Source organism: Oncorhynchus masou, chromosome 17 (assembly GCF_036934945.1).
Source record: "Oncorhynchus masou masou isolate Uvic2021 chromosome 17, UVic_Omas_1.1, whole genome shotgun sequence".
In the NCBI taxonomy this organism is placed as follows: domain Eukaryota; kingdom Metazoa; phylum Chordata; class Actinopteri; order Salmoniformes; family Salmonidae; genus Oncorhynchus; species Oncorhynchus masou.
Window position 1 is genome coordinate 14,459,283 of NC_088228.1, and position 27,900 is coordinate 14,487,182.

The window sequence follows — 27,900 nt, forward strand, 5'->3', positions numbered from 1 at the left end:
CCTACCTGAATGTGTCCAATTGAAACTCTCGTTATAGTTGCAAAACGTTTAGGAGAAAATGGTTTCCGTTTGCAACAGACAAAACGTTTTGCAACAGAATCAGAGTAATGCACCCCAGTTAACACCCTCGAACTGGTCTCAAACTTCGGCAGCAGCCAAGCTGCACAGTCGACATGGCTACCGATTTAATAACGCAATATTTTCCCAAAGACAGATAAATCTTCCAAGTGTTTTGGAATGAGTGAGTAACTTGTGCATGTAATCGAAAAATGTTATGAACAGTTAACAAAGGCATATTTAATTAACTAGCTATTTATTTTGGACGTCTAGTTTCTGAGCCAGCCTAGCGTACTAATGTCAGCTAGCATTAGCGTCCCAGACGGTTCGCTAAGTACGTAGCAGTACGTTAGCTGCATTTGATTTGCCTACATTCTGCAACCTGGTTTAGCGATTTGATTGCCACACCATTAGTAGCTAACGTTAGCTAGTTAAATAATTGATGTTGAGTTAAGTAGACGTCTAAAAAACGAGCGAAATAGCTAGTTAAGATACATAATATTAGATGTTGCCACATGCAATTCCGGTTGGTAAGCTTGAACTATTCCCTTGCAGCTAGTCATTTGTTGTGCTTGTAACTAATGTAGCTAACTAGCTAGTTATATAATTAACTAGCTTTAAGTACATTCGTAGGTTTGATGCATTTGTTGTTTCCATGTCAGTCATGAAACCATCTAACCATAACTAGCTAACATAACGTCCCATCGCTAACGTTGTTTACCTAGTAACTTAGCCAGTTGTCTAACGTTAGCCAGCTAAAGTAATGTTAATTCACGCTCGAATTTAACGCCAAATGTGTAGCTACTTGCCAGGTAACTAGCCGTTATGTGACGATAATGTAACGTTGCGTGTTTAACTAGCTAATTGTTATTTTAAATAAAAACCAATATATATTGGAGTTATATCCTGCATGATCAACTTGTTAGCTAAAAGTGTTAGCTAGCTATATGCTGCGCAGAATGATTTAGCTAACGTTAAGTTACCTCAAGCACAAACAGTAGTAACTAGCTACGCCTCCTCTTTGTCTACTACTTGCCAGGCCATAGGCTAACAACGCCAGTCGTTGTTTTGTTCGGTTATTTGGCCATGGGTTGCCAGCCATTTATTATTTATCTGAAGACGGAATTTCCTGGCTCTCTGAAAATTATTGAACCATCTAGAACAGATGTAATCAGATAGTTGGTTAAAGCCGACACTGGATGGTGATCATGCTAACTAAGGCTATTCAGCTTGCCAGTGGATTGTCTTTTTAGCTAACCGTTTTGAATTTGTAAGGGCGTTGAACTCATTCGCCTGGTGCAGCTAACCAGCATATCTTATTTACTATAGACGTACATTTTTAAGTTAGCTATCCTATTGTGTCTGGTATTATTTTAATAATATATATATAAAACAAACTGGGTTTATAATAGGTCAACGTTACTGTCAGTTAACTAATTGGCTATCTAACGAACATAACACTGACTGGCCAAGGGTTTTATCTAACGTTATTTTATTGTTGTATCTAAATGTAACATTGCTTGCTTGACCTGTGCCAAGAAGATAAATTAGATCCACTATCAGCTCCTGTAACTTGGGATGCCTTTATTATGTGGCCTGTATGTATGTCATTTGTTGCCAGCCATAAATGTAAACAATGTTGGTTTGGGGCATCTGGGGTGTAATCATTAGTCGAAAGTTCAAACAGTTAGAGTTTCTATTGGACAAATTCAGGTGGGTCCCTCCCCGTTTGTTTCTGTTTGCTTCCTGATGTATCAAGGTAATTGGCTCAGCTAATGTCATTGTGCATGAGTCAGTGTGTCAATATTATCCACAGGCTATTAACCCACTATGATTGTATTCCTTCTCTCTTTCAGGATTTGTCACGTGACATGATGCGCATCCACGATGTGTGACAACGTTTGAAGAACAATTACGTTCGGAAGAAAAGTCTTGATTCCAGTGGAATCTTCCATATTTTTTTTCTTTGTAAAAAAAACTGTCCAGTGATGCCTGTGCAAGCCCCACAATGGACGGAGTTCCTGCTGTGTCCCATCTGCACGCAGACGTTCGAGGAGACGGTGCGACGGCCCATCTCGCTGGGCTGTGGCCACACCGTCTGCAAGATGTGCCTGAACAAGCTCCACCGCAAGGCCTGCCCCTTCGACCAGACAGCCATCGCCACCGACATCGAGCAGCTGCCGGTAAACACAGCCCTACTGCAGCTTGTGGGGGGACAGGTGAGTCTTGAGACCCGGTGGAGGGGAGTGGCTCAATCAATTTAGAAACTGTTCTTTACCCACCAGTGTTTTGGTTTTAGATAGGGTGTCAGGGTCTCTAGGGTTAGGGATACAGGATGGTGGATAACAACAGAGCACAAATGGAATGCTACCCTTCTAGGCAGAGTTGCAAAGAAAAAGCCATATCTCAGACTGGTCAATAAAAAGAAAAGCTTAAGATAGGCAAAAGAACAGACAGTGGACAGAGGAACTCTGCATAAAAGGCCAGCATCCCGGAGTCGCCCCTTCACTGTTGACGTTGAGACTGGTGTTTTGCGGGTACTATTTAATGTCAGTTGCCAGTTGAGGACTTGTGAGGCAATCTAATGTACTTGTCCTATTGCTCAGTTGTGCACCGGGGCCTCCAACTCCTCTTTCTATTCTGGTTAGAGCCAGTTTGTGCAGTTCTGTGAAGAGAGTAGTACACAGCGTTGTACGAGATCTTCAGTTTCTTGGCAATTTCTCGCATGGAATAGCCTTCATTTCTCAGAACAAGAACAGACTGATGAGTTTCAGAAGAAAGTTCTTTGTTTCTGGCCGTTTTGAGGCTATAATTGAACCCACAAATGCTGATGCTTCAGATACTCAACTAGTATAAAGAAGGCCAGTTTTATTGCTTCTTTAATGAGCACAACCGTTTTCAGCTGTGCTAACATAATTGCAAAAGGGTTTCCTAATGAGCAATTAGCCTTTTAAAATTATAAACTTTGATTAGCTAACACAACGTGCCATCGGAACACAGGAGTGATGGTTGCTGATAATTGGCCTCTACACCTATGTACATATTCCATAAAAATCAGCCGTTTCCAGCAACAAGTCATTTGCAACATTAACAATGTCTACACTGTATTTCTGATCAATTTTATGTTATTTTAATGGACAAACACTGGGTTTTTCTTTAAAAAACAAGGACATTTCTAAGTGACACCAAACTTTTGAATGATATTGTGTGTGTGTGTATATGTGTGTATGTATATGTGTGTATGTATATGTGTGTATGTATATGTGTGTATGTATATATATATATATATATATTATATATATATATATATATATATATATATATATATATATATTTATATATATATATATAATATATTAGTACCATTGGGACACACCTACTCATTTCAGGGTTTTTCTTTATTTTTTACTATTTTCTACAGTGTAGAAAAATACATGGAATCATGTAGTAACCAAAAACGTGTTAAACAGTAGCCACCCTTTGCCTCTATGACAGCTTTGCACATTCTGGGCATTCTCTCAACCAGCTTCATGAGGAATACTTTTCCAACAGTCTTGAAGGAGTTCCCACATATGCTGATCACTTGTTGGCTGCTTTCCCTTCACACTGTGGTCTAACTCATCCCCAACCATCTCAATTGGGGTGAGGTCAGGTGATTGTGAAGGCCAGGTCATCTGATGCAGCACACCACCACTCTCCTTCTTGGTCAAATAGCCCTTACACAGCCTGTAGGTGTGTTGGGTTATTGTCCTGTTGAAAAATAAATGATAGTCCAACTCCGCGCAAACCAGATGGGGTGGCGTATCGCTGCAGAATGCTGTGGTAGCCGTGCTGGTGAAGTGTGCCTTGAATTCTAAGTAAATCACTGACAGTGTCACCAGAAAAGCACACCCACACCACCTCCTCCATGCTTCACGGTGGGAACCACACATGCGGAGATCATCCGTTCACCTACTCTGTGTCCCACAAAGACACGGCGGTTGGAACCAAAAATCTCAAAATTGGACTCGTTAGACCAGTCCAATGTCCATTGCTTGTGTTTTTTTGGCCCAAGCAAGTCTCTTCTTATTATTGGTGTCCTTTAGTAGTAGTTCCTTTGCAGCAATTCAACTATCACGCATTGATGTTGAGATGTGTCTGTTACTTGAACTCTGAAGCATTTACTTGGGTTGTAATTTCTGAGGCTTTTAACTCGAATTAACTGCAGCAGAGGTAACTCTGGGTCTTCCTTTCCTGTGGCGTTCTTCATGAAAGCCAGTTTCATCATAGCGCTTGATGGTCTTGCAACTGCACTTTCAAAGTTCTTTAAATTTACGGATTGACTGACCTTTATGCTGTTTCTCTTTGCTTTTTTGAGCTGTTCTTGCCACAATATGGACTTGGTCTTTTACCAAATAGGGCTATCTTCTGTATCTCACCCCTACCATGTCACAACACAACTGATTGGCTCAAATGCATTAAGAAGGAAAGAAGATCCACAAATGATCTTATAACAAGGCACACCTGTTAATTGAAATGCATTCTAGGTGACTACCTCATGGAGCTGGTTGAGAGAATGCCAAGTGTGCAAAGCTGTCATCAAGGCAAAGGGTGGCTACTTTGGAGAATCTCAAATATAAAATATATTTTGATTTAACACTTTTTTGGTTACTTCATGATTCCGTATGTGTTATTTCATAGTTTTGATGTCTTCACTATTATATTACAATGTAGAAAATAGTTTTAAAAAATAAAGAAAAAGCCTTGAATGAGAGGTGTGTACAAACTTTATAGTTTGTGTGTATACATACATACATACATACATACATACATACATACAGTTGAAGTCGGAAGTTTTCATACACCTTAGCCAAATACATTTAAATTTAGTTTTTCACAATTCCAGTTCGGATCACCACTTTATTTTAAGAATGTGAAATGTCAGAATAATAGTAGAGAATGATTTATATCCGCTTTTATTTATTTCATCACATTCCCAGTGGGTCAGAAGTTTACATACACTCAATTAGTATTTTGTAGCATTGCCTTTAAATGGTTTAACTTGGGTCAAACGTTTTGGGTAGCCTTCCACAAGCTTCCCACAATAAGTTGGGGGAATTTTGGTCCATTCCTCCTGACAGAGCTGGAGTAACTGAGTCAGGTTTCTAGGCCTCCTTGCTCGCACACACTTTTTCAGTTCTGCCCACAGATTTTCTTTAGGCTACTCCAATACCGTCACTTTGTTGTCCTTGAGCCATTTTGCCACAACTTTGGAAGTATGCTTGGGGTCATTGTCCATTTGGAAGACCCATTTGCGACTAAGCTTTAACTTCCTGACTGATGTCTTGAGATGTTGCTTCAATATATCCACATAATTTTCCTACCTCGTGATGCTATCTATATTATGAAGTGCACCAGTCCGTCCTGCAGCAAAGCACTCCCACAACATGATGCTGCCACCCCCATGCTTCACGGTTGGGATGGTGTTATTCGGCTTGTAAGCCTCCCTCTTTTTCCTCCAAACATAAGGATGGTCATTATGGCCAAACAGTTCTAGTTTTGTTTCATCAGACCAGAGGACATTTCTCCAAAAAGTACAATCTTTGTCCCCATGTGCAGTTGTAAACCGTAGTCTGGCTTTTTATGGCGGTTTTGGAGCAGTGGCTTCTTGCTGAGCGGCCTTTCAGGTTATGTTGATATAGGACTCGTTTTACTGTGGATATAGATACTTTTGTATCTGTTTCCTCCAGCATCTTCACAAAGTCCTTTGCTGTTGTTCTGGGATTGATTTGCACTTTTTGCACCAAAGACAGAACCCGTCTCCTTCCTGAGCGGTATGACGGCTGATTGGTCCCATGGTGTTTATACTTGCGCACTATTGTTTGTACAGATGAACGTGGTACCTTCAGGCGTTTGGAAATTGCTCCCAAGGATGAACCAGACTTGTGGAGATCATCATTTTTTTTTCTGAGGTATTGGTTGATTTTCTTTTGATTTTTCCGTGATGTCAAGCAAAGAGGCACTGAGTTTGAAGGTAGGCCTTGAAATACATCCACAGGTACACCTCCAATTGACTTAAATGATGTCAATTAGCCAATGAGATGCGTCTAAAGCCGTTACATAATTTTCTGGAATTTTCCAAGCTGTTTAAAGGCACAGTCAACTTAGTGTATGTAAACCTCTGACCCACTGGAATTGTGATACAGTGAATTATAAGTGAAATAATCTGTCTGTAAACAATAGTTGGAAAAAATGATTGTGTCAAGCACAAAGTAGATGTCCTAACAGACTTGCCAAAACTAAAGATTGTAAACATGCTATGTCTTCTTTATTGGATGGGTTTTGTTGGCGTCATAATGACACGGTAGTCAAACAGTTATGGGATCGATAACTTTGTTGTGAGAGGACATTGCCCAGAAAGATTTGGCGTGGAATTTGATGTAACGTTCATTTGTGAAGCTGGCAGTCGCTCTGCTAAGACAGTCTACTGACTTTTTCCCTCTTTAAAAAGTGAGAAGCTGTGATGATGAAATTTCATTAGACTTGACAAGTTTCAACACGTAGCCAGCCAAGTATGTCAATTACGCTTGGGCGGTGTATCGCATATACCTTGTGCCTGCGGGGGGAATTCTGTGCTACGCCACTGCTTATAACTAAGTTAACTATCTAAAATGTGCCAAATAAATTGTCAGCTCAGGGCTCCAGCTATGCGTTTGGTTTGCTTGCTAGGGCGCCAGCTTGCAAGATCAAGCTTCTTGGTTACATCAGAGACATGCAATCCCCTCCTGGATCAAGATCCCTGCTCCCTAAATTTGTTTTGTGTGTAAAACAACAACTTAAAATTTTTTTTGTTTGGAATGAAATAGCGCTCCAAGCTGCTGGTAATCCTGTATACCCCGGTATGGTACAGGAACAGTATGAAAATCTGGGTACTGCTCAACCCTAGTGTCATAACGGTATTATAGCTGTGAGGTGGGTAAGGTCAATTGTTCTCTGCTCAGTGAGTGTTAGCCTGATGACTCACACTAAGTTATTATTATTCTGCTCCTCTGTCGTTTGCTACATCATTTAGTCTGAGACTGCCATCATTGAAGTCGTTTGTTGTGACGAGGGCTATTGTACAAAGCAATCAGCGATTTGTATTGTCTCTAAGCAGTCTGAGTATCAAAGCCAATGACACATTTTCAAACCACTGCTTTACCCAAATGTTCTGGCTCTGGCCCAACCCATCGGCTTTCTGGACCAATCAGATAGCCCCGGATGTGTTCACATTTGGTGAAGGGTCAGGGAGGTACTCGGATCCAGACTCATTTTGGAGAAAAACGTTCGCGGGCGTTGCGTAGCAGTTGGCCGGAGCATGGAGTCTGGTTAGCCAGGCAAAATGTCTGTGCCCATTGAATTAAAATTATTCAAATTGGGTTGTGTTCCTTATGCACCCAACAAAATAAAATGAACTGAAACAGGAGGGACTACCTGGACTTGCCTACCCCAGACCAGCTTATTCCCATTCAGAGCAATCTATGGGTGGGTGGACTAGTGGCTATATTGGGTGTGCTGTTTGGAATGTTTGTATAATTGATGGTTATCACACCACACCTCAGAATTCTCCACCTTTTTCTAAGTTATACATATGATGCAACACTTTTATTGAGCAACCATACTGTGTGGGTGGCCTGTGCCACTCCTGTGGATGTTAGTGCTATGGCCATTTTAATTCCATGTCACTGCAGATAGTGAATTTAGGGACTGCACGCTCAACGCTCCAACACATAACTATTGATTATTAAGTAACCTAATTATATTATAAACAAATAATAAAGTTATTTGTTCAATCATTTCACTGTAAATGAATCCAGTGACACGTTTACCAGCTCATCATGCTATTACAAGTGATGGGTGTTTCCTATATTAATATACCATTATGCATCTGTGTCCTACCTCCAGGTTCCCAAGGTTCAGCCGGTGGCCCTGATCACCAGCCCAGTGGACTCGCAGCACTATGAGGAGGCTAGGCAGTGTGTAGAGGAGCTGGCCCTCTACCTCAAACCCCTCAGCAACAACAGAGGTAACATGCACAACACAAAAATGAACAAACTCTGACTTTGGACAATGATGACAATGCCACACTCAATGGTGTGTGTCTGTCTCCCCCCAGGGGTGGGTCTAAGCAGCACAGCCCAGAGCATGCTGAGTCGGCCCATGCAGAGGAAGCTGGTGACCCTGGTCCACTGTCAGCTGGTGGAGGAGGAGGGCCGTGTGCGGGCCATGAGGGCAGCCAGGTCTCTGGGGGAGCGCACGGTCACAGAGCTCATCCTACAACACCAGAACCCCCAGCAATTGTCATCCAATTTGTGGGCCGCCGTCCGGGCCCGGGGATGCCAGTTCTTGGGCCCAGGTAAGATGAGAGGAAGTTAAACACACGCACCCGCCCTGACTATACCGGCGTTTCTCAAACCTCTCCTCAGAGAACCCCAACTGTTCCATTTGATCTATTCCATAGCTATCAGACCTGATTCAACTAGTGATCTAATCCTCAAGCCCTTGACTAGTTGAATCACTGCTAGTTCAGATCTACAACAAAATTGTGAGATGTTTGGAGGTCCACAAGGTGAGTTTTGAGAAATGCTGTCTTATACAATGACATTTACTAGTGTAAGTGTTTGTATATGTTGTCTAACTTGCATAACTGTCTGAATTGATGTGTGTATTTTTGGTCATATAATCCACCTGCTTCCTTCTCCCTCCCAGCCATGCAGGAGGAGGCTCTGAAGCTGGTGCTGCTGGCTCTGGAGGATGGCTTGGCCCTGTCCAGGAAGGTTCTGGTGCTGTTTGTGGTCCAGAGGTTAGAGCCACGCTTCCCCCAGGCCTCTAAGACCAGCATAGGCCACGTGGTGCAGCTCCTCTACAGGGCCTCCTGCTTCAAGGTAGGTCTGACTACCTGCATGACATACAGAAACGCAGATCTGGGTCGTGTTCTCTAGGCACCAAACAGGACACCAGACGGAAACTAGGAGCTACTAACTGAACTTGCCCAACAAGAAATACAAATGTCTGTTTTCCATTGCTCAGCGTTTTTAAATGTTTGCTTCGTTGTGCCCCAGGGAACATGACCCAGCAAAGGCCTTGTGGTTCCCAAACATTTTTGTGCCATGACCTCCCAAAATCTTTCTGGGCCAGCTGCAACCAACAACCTGATCCTGACCCACCATTTAGAGAAACGGTACCTCAATGTACCCCTCCCTCTCTCCACGGCTGCATAGGTGACCAAGCGTGACGAGGACTCGTCCCTGATGCAGCTGAAAGAGGAGTTCAGGACGTATGAGGCACTGCGGCGCGAACACGATTCCCAGATTGTGCAGATCGCCATGGAGGGTGGCCTCCGCATCGCTCCCGACCAGTGGTCATCCCTGCTCTATGGGGACCAGTCCCACAAGTCCCACATGCAGTCCATCATCGACAAGGTGTGTGTTACTGGTCTTAGAAGTTGTTGTCATGTACGTCAGGGTTCCCCAATTGGCGTCCCATGGGTCATTTTGGCCCCCACGTTTTCTGAGCCAAGTTTTCCCACACATAATAGAGAGATATATGTGATCGTATACAAATGTAAGCAATGTTTGAAATTATTATGTTTTAGTCAAATGTTATACCTGTTTGGGCTTTTTGCGGTCAATTTGCAGTCTACAAATTAGTTTTAATTATGTTCCAGCCCCGTGACCATCCGCTCAAGAAATAAATCTCCACACCCTGAATCTAGTTGATGATCCCTGATGTACGTCGTATTGTTAATTACACAGGAGGCTGCCGAGGGGAGGACAGCTCATAATAATGGCTGGATCGACGCAAATGGAATGGCATCAAACACCTGGAAACCATGTGTTTGACGTATTTGATACCATTCCACTGATTCCTCTCCAGTCATTACCACGAGCCCGTTCTCCCCAATTAAGGTGCCACCAACCTCCTGTGTGGTTGACTGACTGACTGACTGGCCACCCCACATAGCCTGGTTCCTCTCTAGGTTTCTTCCTAGGTTTTGGCCTTTCTAGTGAGTTTTTCCTAACCACCGTGCTTCTACACCTGCATTGCTTGCTGTTTGGGGTTTTAGGCTGGGTTTCTGTACAGCACTGTGAGATATCAGCTGATGTACGAAGGGCTATATAAATAAATTTGATTTGGTTCAGTATCAACAAGGTGTGTGTGTCCGTCACTTATTTCGACACACATTCACAAAAATCCCACGTTAACTCATGTATACATCTGCTTATCAGTTTGAATTTGTCTGTATGACACACATGAAACCACATAAGAGACATTGTACTGAGCTTCCACTAAAGGAGCAACACTCTGTCAGGGGGTTAGTCCTTGCTTCACAATAGAAAACATGTTATTTCAACCAATGCTAATAGGATCAAGGAGAACAGGAATGATCATATCCACACAGTGATAGAAGATCCAGGTTCAGGCACTCAGGATTTAAGTAAATCTTTTCACATCCTGTGTCCCTCCAGTTGCAAACGCCAGCATCGTTTGCCCAGAGCGTTCAGGAGCTGACCATCGCCTTGCAGAGGACAGGCGACCCCGCCAACCTTAATCAGCTCCGACCACATCTGGAACTACTGGCCAACATCGACCCTAGCCCCGGTGAGAGAGACAGACACGCACACTCAACACCTACATTCTTATTCTACCTTCAACAATGAATACAACTGAAAATAGAATTCAGACCAGACATACTGGGGTTGTATTCTATTCCCTCGTGTTGCCACCTCCCTCAACCTCTCTTTTTCTCTTGTCCCCATTATGGAACTGATAGGGCTAAAAATCGATGAAAGCAGTACCAGGAACTATTGCTTTCCCCTTTTCAGCCCCCTCAGATCAGTGAAGGGCAGGCAACACAGGCAGAGGGGAGAGGGAGCTTTCTCTAACGTTCTGGAATGAAATGCTGCCCAGTACTTTCCACTCGTTAAGTGGTCAAGAATCAATCAATCAGTGTAGAACAGGTTGGGTGTGTTTGTTATAGCTGCGCTCACGTGGATGTGGTCAAGAATCAATCAATCAGTGTAGAACAGGTTGGGTGTGTTTGTTATAGCTGCGCTCACGTGGATGTGGTCAGGAAGAAGTTAACAGACTGATTCAAATAGGCATGACTCACTGGCCCTTAAGACTCATCTCACCCATGGAGTTTGTCCTATATGTCGTTACAATCTTTCAGTATTGGACCATTTCATTTAAGCACTTTTGTTTAAAGGTTTAATGCGGCCATTTTCTATCTCAATATCAAATCATTTCTGGGTAACAATTAAGTACCTTACTGTGGTTGTTTTAAATTATAATAGTAAAAAAAAAAAAAGTATTCTTAGCAAAGATACATTTTTCTAGCAAGAATTTTGCTAGCACTGTCTGGGAGTGGTCTACGTGGGGACGGGAATTGAGAATGACATGTTATTGGCAGAGAGGTTTTGGAACTCTCTTTCTTATTGGTCTATTAAATAATTTACTGCCTGGTGATGTCACTCGGCAGGTCTAGACACCATGCCACCAAACCACTCTTACACTAAAAGGGCATTATCATCATTTTTCACACACACACCACAGTACCAGTCAAAAGTTTTGACACACCTACTCATTCAAGGGTTTTGCTTTATTTTTACTATTTTCTACATTTTATAATAACAGTGACGACATCAAAACTATGAAATAACACATATGGAATCATGTAGTAACCAAAAAAGTGTTAAACAAATCTAAATATATTTTGTATTTGAGATTCTTCAAAGTAGCCACCCTTTGCCTTGATGACAACTTTGCACACTCTTGGCATTCTCTCAACCAGCTTCACCTGGAATGTTTTTCCAAAAGTCTTGACGGAGTTCCCACATATGCTGAGCACTTGTTGGCTGCTTTTCCGTCACTCTGCGGTCCAACTCATCCCAACCATCTCAATTGGGTTGAGGTTGAGTGATTGTGGAGGCCAGGTGATCTGATACAGCACTCCATCACTCTCCTTCTTGGTCAAATAGCACTTATGAAACCTAGAGGTGTTGGGTCATTGTCCTGTTTAAAAACAAATGATAGTCCCATTAAGCCCAAACCAGATGGGATGGTGTATCGCTGCAGATAGCTGTGGTAGCTATGCTAGTTAAGTGTGCCTTGAATTCTAAATAAATCACAGACAGTGTCACCAGCAAAGCACCTCCTCCTGATTTCCACCGGTCTAATGTCCATTGCTCATGTTTCTTGGCCCAAGCAAGTCTCTTCTTATTGGTCCTTTAGTAGTGATTTCTTTGCAGCAGCTCGACCATGAAGGCCTGATTCACGCATTCTCCTCTGAACAGTTGATGTTAAGATTTGTCTGTTACTTGAACTATGTAAAGAATTTATTTGGGCTCTAATTTCTGAGGCTGGTAACTCTAATGAACTAATCCTCTGCAGCAGAGGTAACTCTGGGTCTTCCATTCCTGTGGCGGTCCTCATGAGAGCCAGTTTCATCATAGAGCTTGATGGTTTTTGAGAAGGCACTTTCAAAGTTCTTAACATTTTCCGCATTGACTGACCTTCATGTCTTAAAGTAATGATGGGCTGTTGTTTCTCTTTGCTTATTTGAGTTGTTCTTGCCGTAATATGGACTTGGTCTTTTACCAAATAGGGCTATCTTCTGTATACCACCCCTACCTTGTCACAACACAACTGATTGGCTAAAACGTATTGAAAAGGAAAGAAGTTGACTACCTCATGCAGCTGGTTGAGAGAATGCCAAGAGTGTGTAAAGCTGTCATCAAGGCAAAGGGTGACTACTTTAAAGAATCTCAAATATAAAATATATTTTCATTTGTTTAATTATTTTTTGGTTACCACAAGATTCTATGTGTTATTTCATAGTTTTGATGTCTTCACTATTATTCTACAATGTAGAAAATAGTAAAATATTAAGAAAAACCTTGAAATGAGTAGGTGTGTCAACTTTTGACAAGTACTGTATATAACAGTACTGTAAATAAAATAAAATCCAGGTTTTGAATGCACTGGGCCTTTAAGAGCCCTTTAAGCAATAGCCTATGTATGAAAGAGGGTGTAAAGACTGTTTGGTTTGGTACTTTGCGTGCAATGCCTTTTCAATCATTTATATTGTAAAGTTATTGTTATCGCTGACAACAGTCCCAGATGTCCAAGTTATCAGCATCACTATTAGAATGTGTCTTATACTCCTTCATGTCAAGTATTTACTCATATCTCCCTTACCCTCTGGCTCTCCAGACGCCCCCCCTCCCACGTGGGAGCAGCTGGAGAAGGGTCTGGTGGCGGTGAAGACAGTGGTCCACGGCCTTGTGGACTTCATCCAGAACCACAGCAAGAAGGGAGCCGACCCACAACAGGTCGGTCTCTCACTCTGGCTCATTGTCACTGATCCAGGCCCATATTCATACTGCGTCCTATTGTCCATGTAACCTTATTAATTATGATCTAAATAAAAGGCTAAACTGATCCTGGATCAGCACTCCTACTTTGAGACGTTTTATGAATACTGTTCCAGATATTTGGAATGTTGAACTTAAAAATGACACTATTATTCTATTGGATATGTTTTTCTGTCTCTAGCCTCCCCAGCACAGTAAATACAAGACGTACATGTGTCGGGACATGAAGCAGAAGGGGGGCTGTCCCCGAGGAGCCAGCTGTACCTTCGCCCACTCTCAGGAGGAGCTGGAGAAGTAAGTCCCCCCTCCATCTTCAGAAATATATATATATATATATATCACACACACACACACTACCGTTCAAAAGTTTGGGGTCACTTAGAAATGTCCTTGTGTTTGAAAGAAAAGCACATCGTTTGTCCATTAAAATAACATCAAATGTATCAGAACTACAGTGTAGACATTGTTAATGTTGCAAATTACTATTGTTGCTGGAAATGGCTGATTCTTATGGAATATCTGCATAGGTGTACAGAGGCCCATTATCAGCAACCATCAATCCTGTGTTCCAATAGCACGTTGTGTTAGCTAATCCAAGTTTATAATTTTAAAAGGCTAATTGCTCATTAGAAAACCCTTTTGCAATTATGTTAGTATTGCTGAAAACTGTTGTGCTCATTAAAGAAGCAATCCAACTGGCCTTCTTTAGACTAGTTGAGTATCTGGAGCATCAACTTTTGTGGGTTCGATTACAGGCTCAAAATGGCCAGAAACAAAGAACTTTCTTCTGAAACTCGTCAGTCTATTCTTGTTCTGAGAAATGAAGGCTTTTCCATGCGAGAAATTGCCAAGAAACTGAAGATCTCGTACAACGCTGTGTACTACTCCCTTCACAGAACTGCGCAAACTGGCCTTAACCAGAATAGAAAGAGAAGTGGGAGGCCCCGGTGAATTTTGTTGCAAAAATGTGTTTACATCCTGGCATTTCTCCTTTGCAAAGATAATCCATCCACCTGACAGGTGTGGAATATCAAGAAGCTGATTAAAATGCATGGTCATTACACAGGTGCAACTTGTGCTGGGGATAATAAAAAGCCACTCTAAAAATGTGCAGTTCACACAACATAATGCCACAGATGTCTTAAGTTGAGGGAGCCTGCAATTGGCATGCTGACTGGAGGAATGTTCTACAGAGCTGTTGCTAGAGAATTGAATGTTAATTTCTCTACCATAAGCCACCTCCAACATTGTTTTAGAGAATTTGGCAAGACATCCAACCAGACCACAGTGTAACCATACCAACCCAGGACCTCCACATCCTGCTTCTTCACCTGCGGGGTCGTCTGAGGAGGTGGAGGGGGGATGCTGAGGAATATTTCTGTCTGTAATAAAGCCCTTTTGTGGGGGAAAACAAATTCTGATTGGCTGGGCCTGGCTCCCCAGTAGGTGGGCCTATGCCCTCCCAGTCATGGGAAATCCATAGATTAGGGCCTAAGTATTTTATTTCAATGACTGATTTCGTTCTATGAAATATAACTCTAAAATATTTGAAGTTGTTCAATGTTGCATTTATATTTTTGTTCAGTAGAAATTATTTTATTATATAAATATCCACATCTCACAACCAGCACTCTTTGAATTGAAATAAAGTCTCAGTCATGAACACTCTTACTGACACTTGTGGATGTATTGTTGTCTCTACCTTCTTGCCCTTTGTGCTGTTGTCTGTGCCCAATAATGTTTGTAGCATGTTTTGTGCTGGTTCCATGTTGTGTTGCTGCCTTGCTATGTTGCCATCTTAGGTCTCTCTTTATGTAGTGTTGTCTCTCGTTGTCGTGTGTGTTTTGTCCTATTTATATTGTATTTAAAAATAATAAAAAATAATAATCCCGGGCCCCCTTTTGCCTTTTGGTAGGCCATCATTGAAAATAAGAATTTGTTCTTAACTGACTTGCCTAGTAAAGTGAAGGTTAAATAAAAAATGGCACAAACTCTGCTCTCTCTCCCATTTGCATCAATGTACCCAAATCATATTTTGCTCAGATAACCTCATTCTTAGTTTATTGTCTCTGGAGTTATTACTTAGTAGGCCACTGTTTTAAAACCTATTCCGTTGGTGTAGATTCAACTATTTTTAATCTACAGTAGGATTACTTTTCTGTTTTTATAGCCACTATATAACTACTGTGTTTTATGTTTATAGCAGGTCACCAGGATAACTGTATTTTATGTTTATAGCAGGCCACCCAGGTCACAAGGATAACTGTATTTTATGTTTATAGCAGGTCACAAGGATAACTGTATTTTATGTTTATAGCAGGTCACCCAGGTCACAAGGATAACTGTGTTTTATGTTTATAGCAGGCCACCCAGGTCACAAGGATAACTGTGTTTTATGTTTATAGCAGGTCACAAGGATAACTGTATTTTATGTTTATAGCAGGCCACCCAGGTCACAAGGATAACTGTGTTTTATGTTTATAGCAGGTCACAAGGATAACTGTATTTTATGTTCATAGCAGGCCACCCAGGTCACAAGGATAACTGTGTTTTATGTTTATAGCAGGTCACAAGGATAACTGTGTTTTATGTTTATAGCAGGCCACCCAGGTCACAAGGATAACTGTGTTTTATGTTTATAGCAGGTCACAAGGATAACTGTGTTTTATGTTTATAGCAGGCCACCCAGGTCACAAGGATAACTGTGTTTTATGTTTATACCAGGTCACAAGGATAACTGTGTTTTATGTTTATAGCAGGCCACCCAGGTCACAAGGATAACTGTGTTTTATGTTTATAGCAGGCCACCCAGGTCACAAGGATAACTGTGTTTTATGTTTATAGCAGGCCAACCAGGTCACAAGAATAACTGTATTTTATGTTTATAGCAGGTCACCAGGATAACTGTGTTTTATGTTTATAGCAGGCCACCCAGGTCACAAGGATAACTGTGTTTTATGTTTATAGCAGGTCACAAGGATAACTGTGTTTTATGTTTATAGCAGGCCACCCAGGTCACAAGGATAACTGTATTTTATGTTTATAGCAGGCCAACCAGGTCACAAGAATAACTGTATTTTATGTTTATAGCAGGCCAACCAGGTCACAAGGATAACTGTATTTTATGTTTATAGCAGGCCAACCAGGTCACAAGAATAACTGTATTTTATGTTTATAGCAGGCCACCCAGGTCACCAGGATAACTGTATTTTATGTTTATAGCAGGCCACCCAGGTCACCAGGATAACTGTATTTTATGTTTATAGCAGGCCAACCAGGTCACAAGAATAACTGTGTTTTATGTTTATAGCAGGTCACAAGGATAACTGTATTTTATGTTTATAGCAGGCCACCCAGGTCACAAGGATAACTGTGTTTTATGTTTATAGCAGGCCAACCAGGTCACAAGGATAACTGTGTTTTATGTTTATAGCAGGCCAACCAGGTCACAAGAATAACTGTTTTATGTTTATAGCAGGCCAACCAGGTCACAAGAATAACTGTGTTTTATGTTTATAGCAGGTCACAAGGATAACTGTATTTTATGTTTATAGCAGGCCACCCAGGTCACAAGGATAACTGTATTTTATGTTCGTAGGTACCGTAAGATGAACAAGCGTTTGGCGGCTCGCCTCCCTGGCTCATCCGGCCTGCTGTCGGATGACTGTCTCCCTCTGGACATGGGGGTGACCCGGAAAACCTCGCCCCTTACCAACGGCTCAGCTGGACACCCCATGCCCCAGCTCATCACCCGCGGCACGGACGCCGTGACCTACGACCTGTTGTGCAAGCCCAAGATGGACGGCGGGAGCAGCAGCTCCCCGGGATCGCCCCCTGACTCGTAAGTGGGTTTGTTTTAGCTATAAAATCTGACACTTTTATTTTTACATTGATGCAAAAACCTATTGTAGCATTATTCAGAGCTCTGTTTTTCTTCCCTCAGTCTGGATTCAGGGCCTAAACAAGGGTTCCTTCAGCCTCCCCTTGCCATGGGCCACCCCAGGGGGTCAGGCGACCCCATGCCCAAACAGATGCCCGTAGGTGTGATGCCCCGGGGGCCTCAGATGTACCCCCAGCAGCTGCCTGACATGTACTACTCCGACTCACGCCCACTGCCCTCCGCCTCCCAGTACGAGCCTTCGCAGTACCCCCAAGGTGAGGCTGAACGTTGATGAAAAGTTTTGTTGTTCAAATGTTTGTTTGTTTTCTGTAATGCACTTAATTTATTTTATTTGATGGCAAACATTTTCTGTTTTATTATTTCCCAGCAACTGATTTCAGCTCTGTCAATAGAAAATGTGTTTTAAACCTATGATTTTGCTGAATTACCAATATGAACCTAAAACGTGTAAAGAAAATCAACATGTCCATGTGTCCCCCTCTGTCCTCCAGGATACCCCTACCAGCAGCCCCCCCAGTACTCCACCCAGCGCTACATCCGAAACCTCCCTACCCCCAGCGAGCCCGCTGGACCCCCCTACCAGGACCCCTATCCCGGCTATGGCCCTCCCGAGCGCCCTTACCCTGCTCCCCACTCCAGCACCCCCTACTCCTACCTTCCCCACTATGACACCCGGGGCCGCCACGGCCCTTACCCTGGCCCCCAGCCATACCCCTCGCAGAGGGACGACATGGTCCGGATGAGCCCTGCTCCCCTGGACATGCCCCCTAACCACCACTACCAACAGGAGCAGGCGGCCAGGGAGAGGTACCCCCCAGAGGGGTACTACCCAACTGGGGCCCAGCCTCAATCCATGAGGTCCAACGTCAGGGTGAGTTTGGTTTCCCCACAATCTGTCATATTTCTCTGTGTACGTCCGTGGTCATCAACCCAGGTATATAGACATTTGGTTCAGGCCAACAGTATTACCCTATTCAACCTGTGTAAAGTCTTGATGAGCAGTTGAATCAGGGTGTGTTAGCACTGGGAAACAGCGAGCGCACCCTGTAACCCTCCAGGGTGGAGGCTGGTGACCGTTGGTGAACATACGAAAGTATTGCGAACTTGCGAAAGTATTCGGCCCCCTTGAACTTTGCGACCTTTTGCTACATTTCAGGCATCAAACATAAAAATATTAAAAAAAAATTTTTTTGTGAAGAATCAACAACAAGTGGGACACAATCATGAAGTGGAACGACATTTATTGGATATTTCAAACTTTTTTAACAAATCAAAAACTGAAAAATTGGGCGTGCAAAATTATTCAGCCCCCTTAAGTTAATACTTTGTAGCGCCACCTTTTGCAGCGATTACAGCTGTAAGTCGCTTGGGGTATGTCTATCAGTTTTGCACATCGAGAGACTGACATTTTTTCCCATTCCTCCTTGCAAAACAGCTTGAGCTCAGTGAGGTTGGATTGAGAGCATTTGTGAACAGCAGTTTTCAGTTTTTTCCACAGATTCTCGATTGGATTCAGGTCTGAACTTTGACTTGGCCATTCTAACACCTGGATATGTTTATTTTTGAACCATTCCATTGTAGATTTTGCTTTATGTTTCGGATCATTGTCTTGTTGGAAGACAAATCTCTGTCCCAGTCTCAGGTCTTTTGCAGACTCCATCAGGTTTTCTTCCAGAATGGTCCTGTATTTGGCTCCATCCATCTTCCCATCAATTTTAACCATATTCCCTGTCCCTACTGAAGAAAAGCAGGCCCAAACCATGATGCTGCCACCACCATGTTTGACAGTGGGGATGGTGTGGTCAGGGTGATGCGCTGTGTTGCTTTTACGCCAAACATAACGTTTTGCATTGTTGCCAAAAAGTTCAATTTTGGTTTCATCTGACCAGAGCACCTTCTTCCACATGTTTGGTGTGTCTCCCAGGTGGCTTGTGGCAAACTTTAAACAACACTTTTTATGGATATCTTTAAGAAATGGCTTTCTTCTTGCCACTCTTCAATAAAGGCCAGATTTGTGCAATATACGACTAATTGTTGTCCTATGGACAGAGTCTCCCACCTCAGCTGTAGATCTCTGCAGTTCATCCAGAGTGATCATGGGCCTCTTGGCTGCATCTCTGATCAGTCTTCTCCTTGTATGAGCTGAAAGTTTAGAGGGACGGCCAGGTCTTGGTAGATTTGCAGTGGTCTGATACTCCTTCCATTTCAATATTATCGCTTGCACAGTGCTCCTTGGGATGTTTAAAGCTTGGGAAATCTTTTTGTATCCAAATCCAGCTTTAAACTTCTTCACAACAGTATCTCGGACCTGCCTGGTGTGTTCCTTGTTCTTCATGATGCTCTCTGTGCTTTTAACGGACCTCTGAGACTATCACAGTGCAGGTGCATTTATACGGAGACTTGATTACACACAGGTGGATTGTATTTATCATCATTAGTCATTTAGGTCAACATTGGATCACTCAGAGATCCTCACTGAACTTCTGGAGAGAGTTTGCTGCACTGAAAGTAAAGGGGCTGAATAATTTTGCACGCCCAATTTTTTAGTTTTTGATTTGTTAAAACAATTTGAAATATCCAATAAATGTTGTTCCACTTCATGATTGTGTCCCACTTGTTGTTGATTCTTCACAAAAAAATACAGTTTTATATCTTTATGTTTGAAGCCTGAAATGTGGCAAAAGGTCGCAAAGTTCAAGGGGGCCGAATACTTTCGCAAGGCACTGTATACACTGACTGACTACTATGTAGTTATTGTCTTGTGAACTGCAGCTTCCTTGAGATTTACACTTGTCTCTTCAGTTGACCAGAAGTCAGATATATTTAATCGTTTTAATGATAGTATGCATTTTTATATGCGTGGTACTAATCATAAAGATGCAGGTAGTTTAGTGTCATTATGGAAATACTGAGTATTGCACCCCTCAACACCCACTACACCCCTCAACACCCACTACACCCCATATACCCCTCAACACCCACTACACCCCTCAACACCCACTACACCCCATATACCCCTCAACACCCACTACACCCCATATACCCCTCAACACCCACTACACCCCTCAACACCCACTACACCCCATATACCCCTCAACACCCACTACACCCCTCAACACCCACTACACCCCTCAACACCCACTACACTCCTCAACACCCACTACACCCACTACACCCCTCAACACCCACTACACCCCATATACCCCTCAACACCCACTACACCCCTCAACACCCACTACACCCCATATACCCCTCAACACCCACTACACCCCATATACCCCTCAACACCCACTACACCCCTCAACACCCACTACACCCCATATACCCCTCAACACCCACTACACCCCATATACCCCTCAACACCCACTACACCCCTCAACACCCACTACACCCCATATACCCCTCAACACGTCTGATAAACTGTGTCCTGTGGTGTGTTATTTAGGAGCAGTACAGACGCTCCTCCCAGCCCAGCCTGGACTACCTGCACCATCGCCGCAAGGAGCTGATGGCCCAACTAGAAGAGCGGAAGGTCATCTCCCCACCACCCTTCGCTGCCTCCCCCACCCTTCCCCATGCCTTTCCTAGTGACTACCCCCCAGAGGTAAGACCAACACACACAACTTAGGTCACTAAGGGTCAACACATTAAAACAGGGATTCTCAAAGTGGGTTCTCTCTCAGTCGAATCGGTTCGACATCTCACCATGGAACGGTGTGTAAACCAACTAACTCGAGGTAGAACTCATGGCTGGGTTATCTTCTATGGGGGAATGTGAAAGGGGTGGTGCTTCAATGCTGGGTAACACACTGAAGAAACCGCACCGTTCGTGCTAGCCACCGTTCGTGCTAGCCAAACATGGGGTGTCCAGCCAAACAAACCAAATGTCGGTTTAGCCCAGAGGTTGCTAGCTAAAACACGGTGGGCACTGACAAAAAGCTAGAGACCCTGGGTAGAAGTAGCAAAGATGTATGGGAACCTGCTATTGTGTGTAGGCCAGGCAACAGGTGTGCTGTAGCTAGCCGACGACAAAAGGCTCTGCTAACAAACTGAGGTAACTTCACTCAATAAAGTATAGCTGATGTTAGCAGAATTCCTGAAAATACTAAATAAGACTCGATGCTCCACCGTGGGCTGTTAACCCACACTGAGAGGAACAGTTAAGTTGAGAAAGATGCTTAACGGGCTAGTAAACCGATAGTAACCAGATAGATGTGTGAAGTGGCGTAGAATGAGGAAACCAGAGCAGTGCAGAGTGTTATATATACACGCAGGGTGTACACCCACAAACATCTGATTGGCCTGTTGGGAATGATTTGATTAAGGCTTCAACCAATGACCCACAAAAGAGGGCGTCGCACAGTGAGGTGTCTTCATTTCCTTCAGAGAACCGGGGTTACGTAACATAACGCGCCAAGATCTGAAAAATATACTATATCAACAACATATTAAGTGACATTTGGTCAAGAAATCCGTGGAATGTGTTTAAAGTGTGTAATACAATGTAATATTATGAATCAACCATCTATGTTCTTAACCCTGTGCAACATGGGCCTGGGAGGCGAGCAGGGATATTGGTATCCACAGTACTCCACCAATTATCACTTTTTCCACTCTAACCTATTTTACCAAAACTATTTTACAAACTGTTACTGTTGACAAGTGTAAGCCTTCCAAACTCCCAACTGGGAGGATTAATGTCATGACATTATCTAATTGGGAAGTGAAACTATAATAATTGTATAACATTTACAAAACAGGGCTTTTGATGCTGTTTTAGCTATGACACTCATTTATCTAGCGACGACCCTGTTTCACAAATTATATACTATTTTATATTATTCTGCCCTGTATGACACTTTTCTAAAATGCCTTTTAGCACGTTCAAGTTGTTTCCAAGTTAGCGTTGCTGTACAGTGTTGTTAGCGTTGCTGTACAGTGTTGTGAGCGTTGCTGTACAGTGTTGTGAGCGTTGCTGTGCAGTGTTGTGAGCGTTGCTGTGCAGTGTTGTGAGCGTTGCTGTGCAGTGTTGTGAGCGTTGCTGTGCAGTGTTGTGAGCGTTGCTGTGCAGTGTTGTGAGCGTTGCTGTGCAGTGTTGTGAGCGTTGCTGTGCAATGTTGTTAGCACGAGTAACTTACTAACACACCTGTGTCTGCCTCCATAGTATGGGGAGGAAAGCTCCAAAGCCTTTGGGAAGTGCAGGGAGCCGGACTACGCCAGCCAGTATTCTCCCTGGTCCTGTGACACTATCGGCTCCTATATTGTCACCAAGGACGCCAAGCCCAAAGACATCATGACGCCCGGCACCATGGAGATGATGGTGAGTGACAGCTGGAATAGTGGCGGTGCATCTTAGTGAGTTTCTGAAAGTATTACTGGCTCAGTTATCACAGGAACAATGTTGAAAATGTGCTTGGTTAGGAGGATTTTAGCTTTAATTTGGCCCTTCTACCATCCCTTTTTCTCAATCTTTCTCTCTTCCTGTCATCTTTCTTTTTTCCTCCTTCACCTTCTTCCCACCTCCTCTTTCACCCCTATTTGTTTTTCTGATTCACTCTGCGTGAGAGCATCTGTTAAATGGCTAGTTGTTCTGTCCATTTTGTCATTATTGTATTTCACTCTGGATTAATGTCTGCTAAATGTCCCCCCCACAATCTCACCCACACATCCATACCTTTTATTTTTCTCCCCCATCTATCTGTAGAATGACTGTTAAATGATTGTTAAATTGAGGGCCTGCTACTCTTACTGACTAAATTAGAGGCCTGCTAAATGACACTTCTAAATTTTGCCCCTCTAGAATGTGGATGGTAAAGGTCTACGGGGGGAGCCCTCCATGGAAACCCAGGCCAGGCGGGGGGCGGAGGTCAAAGACGACGACCCCATCATCCCCTTCGGCCCCCAGCCCACCGTGTCGCGCTTCGGGGCCATCTCACGCACCTCCAAGACAGGCTACCAGACGACAGGCCCCGTGCAGGCCATGGCCTCCGCCCAGGGACCCAAGCACATGGCCGGTAGGGAGACCAACTTACTGACAACTTTACTTTGATCAATCTGTCATCTGGGTTGAGCTCATTAGAGGTCGCAACGGAAGACTTTAGTAAATGAGCATATTGGACAAATGAATATGACTAAGTCAAACCCGTGTTTAAGACATACGATTTAACTTGTCGTTGTCCGCCCACGGCAGAGTTCTCCTATGGGCACCACGGAGGCTGGGGCGGCGCCTCCTACCCCTCCCACCAGACTGGCTCCGCCTCTCAGGGACACTTCAGTGAAAAGTACGACCAAACACTCATCACTGCATCCATCCATCTATTAATGCGTTATGTATCAGTAACTGATGGCTTGGGTCTCTTCTCCTCTCTCCCAGGCTGACTATGCCAGCTCAGGACAGAGAGCATCTGAAGATTGAGCTCCAACAGGTCAACCAGCAGATAACCCAACAGACCCAGACCCACGGCATGGAGGTGGGTTTTCTCACACACACACACACACACACACAGATATGGGACAAACACAACTTTTTGAATTGAAAACAATTAAGGCAAAAACTTTTTTGGTGTGGGGGCAACCAAGCGTGTGACTAATGGTAGAGAAGGGGTTATTCGTTGGGAAAAGACTGACCTGATTAACCCTGAACTCCCTTTCCCCATCCTCAGAGGGAGGTCAGTGCCCTGGCGGCCCAGCCCTCCCAACCATGTCAGAACCAGGGCCAGCAGGGGAAGTGGCCCGGTCCAGTGGGGGTTTCCAGCAATGCTGCCTTGGTGTCTAGCGAGCAACTCAGCATGGAGCTGCACCAGGTGGAGAGGGAGATTGGCAAGAGGCCCCGTCGGATAGACATGGTGCGGGAGAGATGGAGGGGAGAACTGTAGTTTGTCTGCCTGTTACAAAGGGAATTCTTCTGCTCTGCTCACAGCGCCCTATAGCAGTGGTTCTCAATCCTGGTCCTGGGGAGCCCAAAGGGTGCACATTTGGGTTTTTACCCGAGCACTACTCACCTGACTCAACTCATCATCTGGCTTTGATTTGAATCAGGTGTGTCGTACTGGCGGGTGGACAGGCGAAGGGCATGCGGGTGGGCACGGACAAACAGGTGTACAGGCAGGAGGGCATGGACAAACAGGCGTACGGGCGGGAGGGCAATTGACAAACGGGCGGGAGGGCACGGACAAACGGGCGGGAGGGCACGGACAAACGGGCGGGAGGGCACGGACAAACGGGCGGGAGGGCACGGACAAACGGGCGGGAGGGCGGGCGTGGACAGAAATGGGCGAGCAGACGGACAGGCACAGACAGGCGTGCCACTGTGAGCTGACAGTGTATTGATATGGTCTCTACAGGACAGTCAGGTGGCTCATGAAGTCCAGTACAAGATGAAGGCTGCACAGAATGGCCAGCAGGACCACAAGACCCAGCTGGAGGAGATTGCTCTGGCCCTCGGGTGAGTGGACACATGCACACACCTCAGCAGGACAGCAGGTCATTGTACATGGAATGATCTTATGATCGTAACCCTCTCTCTGTCGCTCTCTTTTCTCTCCTCATCCTCGCTCTCTTTTCTCTCCTCGCCCTCTCTCTCTCTCTTCGCTCTCTTTTCTCTCCTCGCCCTCTCTCCTCGCCCTCTCTCTCCTCGCTCTCGCCCTCTCTCTCCTCGCTCTCGCTCTCGCCCCCTCTGTCCTCGCCCCCTCTGTCCTCGCCCCCTCTGTCCTCGCCCCCTCTGTCCTCGCCCTCTGTCCTCGCCCTCTGTCCTCGCTCTCTCTCTCTCTCCGCTTGCTCTCTCTCGGTGTGTGTAGTGAGGTATCTAATGGCTCCAGCGGTCTAGGTCAGGACGGTGGTGTGGGCGGAGCCATGTTGTCACTGACCAATAAAGCGTCTTCGATCAGCCTGTGTTCTGAGCCGGGGCCCGGGGTCTCAGAGCTGCAGAAGAATGGTATGGTCCATTCCTGCTCCTAGACCACACACAACACCTACTCAGACACTGTGGTGTAAAACATACAGACAGAAGATGAGCAGTATCTGCTGTGATAGGAGTTTTTCTTTCTTTTTTTTTGTTCTGTGAATGAGCTTCTTTTCTTCTTTTTTTAACTTTCATTGCCTGGAAACCAGGGCAACGTTTATTTTTTTGTTTTCTTTTCTCTAACTGGGACTATAAAACAAGCCTCTCAAAGTAATGGAAAAGCAGATGATGATGATGATGATGATAATTGTTCAGAGGGCTATCCCCCTACATAGACATCACATATCAAGACCCATTGTAGATCGATCGGTGGAGTATTTCTCAATTCTCCCCCTCTGTATCTTTGTTCCCATTACGAGGCACATTAAGGGTAAGCAGCTTGCAGGGACTTTAAGACCCCAAATACTAAAACAACTTATGCTCATATGTACGACATAACGGTATCATAAGTCTTGGTCTTCACGACAGTTATGTCAGCGATCGTACGCATCACATAAGTATCTGTTATATTCCATTATAGTCTGATATGACAGTTGTTGATAGTTTCCGATACCCTTGACAGCTTACGAAGGCAATTATAACCAACATTTAGTCAGTGTAGTAACTGTTCCGTTCACATTCAGTAATATAAGTGTTGTAACCACTAGGGTTCAGGAATACACCACCCCCAGAATCGTAAAACGTGGTGGACCAGATGAGGGAGGCCAGGGAAAGGGAGAGTGAAAACAGAACCAAACGAGACTGGGCCGCTTCAAGCCACATGAGACCTCATGAGAAGTCTGATTTTATTAGTGCATTTTATGAATACATCATATGTTTCATACTTGAAAAGCAGTATATTATTAACCAAAGCATTCTGTTTTAAAGATTGCAAAATGAATCTTTTTGATAATGAGCTTTCCTCATGTTTTCTATAAGGGAACCTACTTTGTGCTTCTCGTGGGATGTGGTGTGACTTGCTGCTGGCCGTGGAAATGTCTGTTGTACTGAGGGGCTGGAATTCAATCAAACCTGCAGTGTGGAAAAATGCACTCTCAAGGGAGTGTAATAAGTGTTAAGTTAACACAGTTCTAGAAAACATGCATTTTCACATTGTAGGAACATTTTCCTCTGTGCAAGATGAATTGGTGTGTGAATGGAATCATATGGGGTGATAGTTTTTATCTTCCTCAGAACTCGTCATCTGGTAATCAGAAGACCTCCCAATTGGGATTATCTTGTCATTGGTTCTCTTTAACTTCTATGAAGTTACTTTCCCTTGTTTTTTTTCTCTCGCTCACATAAATCGCAGTTAAGGGGCTGTAACCTACCTGAACGCTGGTCCGTTGTTGGAGGGGAAGTGAGAAATGGATTAATATGCAAAAAATAACTCTCTCTTAATACATGTAGAAAGTGGCTTTAGTCTGCCAAACAATTTCAATGGTTTGTGCGTCTCAATCATCAATGAAAGAATAGTGGATTGTCTTTAAAAAAATAATTGTCATCTTACGAGCTTACTTTAAAAAATTCCTTCTATTCCATTTGTTTTTAACCACATACTATTAGTTCATTTTAGAACAAGTCAGGATCGAGACACATATTATTCAGTGTATTAGTGGATTCAAGACCAGAATCTTGGGCCACAACCTGGCGAGGTTTAAAGCAAGCAGCCAGAAAGCCTTGCCACTCAAAAAGCCTCTGCCCAAAGTCTCCCTGACCTTCAATTTGAAAACTTTTAGTGCAAACTGTCATGATATTCTTCACAATATAGTATTATTATCATCATTATCATTATGTTATTTTTGCTTTCCCTGCCATGGAAATTGTTGGTGCCTGTTAAGGAGCGCTCTGCCTTTTGTAAACAATCCTCATGATTGGCCATCGAATACTCTAACGGTTAAGGATAGAGGTGACGATCAGGGTTCATAGTTTGGGGGGGGGGTCAGCATTTTGTCTGGGTTTAAGGTATGTGTGTGTGTGTGTGTGGGGGGGGGGGGGGGTCAGCATTTTGTCTGGGTTTAAGGTATGTGTGTGTGTGGGGGGGGTCAGCATTTTGTCTGGGTTTAAGGTATGTGTGTGTGTGGGGGTCAGCATTTTGTCTGGGTTTAAGGTATGTGTGTGTGGGGGGGGGACAATAGAAATGAAGGTTGGGGAAAGGGCTTTTGTTTTTCTCCAACCACACTTCAAGCCTCAGGCTGCTCTTTAATACATTTTATTGTTTAGGTTAACAACTCACTTATACATATGAGTATGTATACATACATTAATATACTAAGCACTATTAACGTGCCACCTCTTATTCTACTCGCTCAGCATTTATATTAAATGATCTCTACTTAGAATCAGCTAAATGTTATTTTTTTTCCCTGTCCACTGGTTGCCAACACAGACTTTATCCTTACCCAGTTGAAGGACTTCTGTGCGCATTGATGTGTATTCACTTAATCTTTTTGTGTTCAAACAAATAAGTTCTATATTGAAATATGCTTCCAAAAGAAGACTCATTTTAATGATGAAAATTGAATTTTTTTGTTGTGTGTGCTAGGTTGTACTGTAGAAAAGGTACACTATGGATTCTTTTCAAAGTGAAGTGTGCTGTACTGGGTGAC

General features: G+C 43.7%; 1 protein-coding gene across 1 annotated transcript; it reads left to right on the forward strand.

Annotated features, from left to right (window-relative positions):
* On the forward strand, positions 1-27,252 carry rc3h1b (ring finger and CCCH-type domains 1b). Its single transcript, XM_064992441.1, has 20 exons — positions 1-241; positions 1,914-2,276; positions 7,981-8,101; positions 8,192-8,431; positions 8,785-8,960; positions 9,297-9,497; positions 10,545-10,677; positions 13,291-13,409; positions 13,633-13,745; positions 17,050-17,292; positions 17,395-17,606; positions 17,844-18,223; positions 20,798-20,956; positions 22,517-22,672; positions 23,153-23,366; positions 23,543-23,633; positions 23,726-23,822; positions 24,015-24,197; positions 24,696-24,796; positions 25,149-27,252. The coding sequence occupies exons 2-20, from the start codon at positions 2,046-2,048 to the stop codon at positions 25,306-25,308; spliced, it is 3,330 nt and encodes a 1,109-aa protein (XP_064848513.1). The 5' UTR covers positions 1-241; positions 1,914-2,045; the 3' UTR covers positions 25,309-27,252.
* Positions 27,253-27,900: the final 648 nt, after the last annotated feature.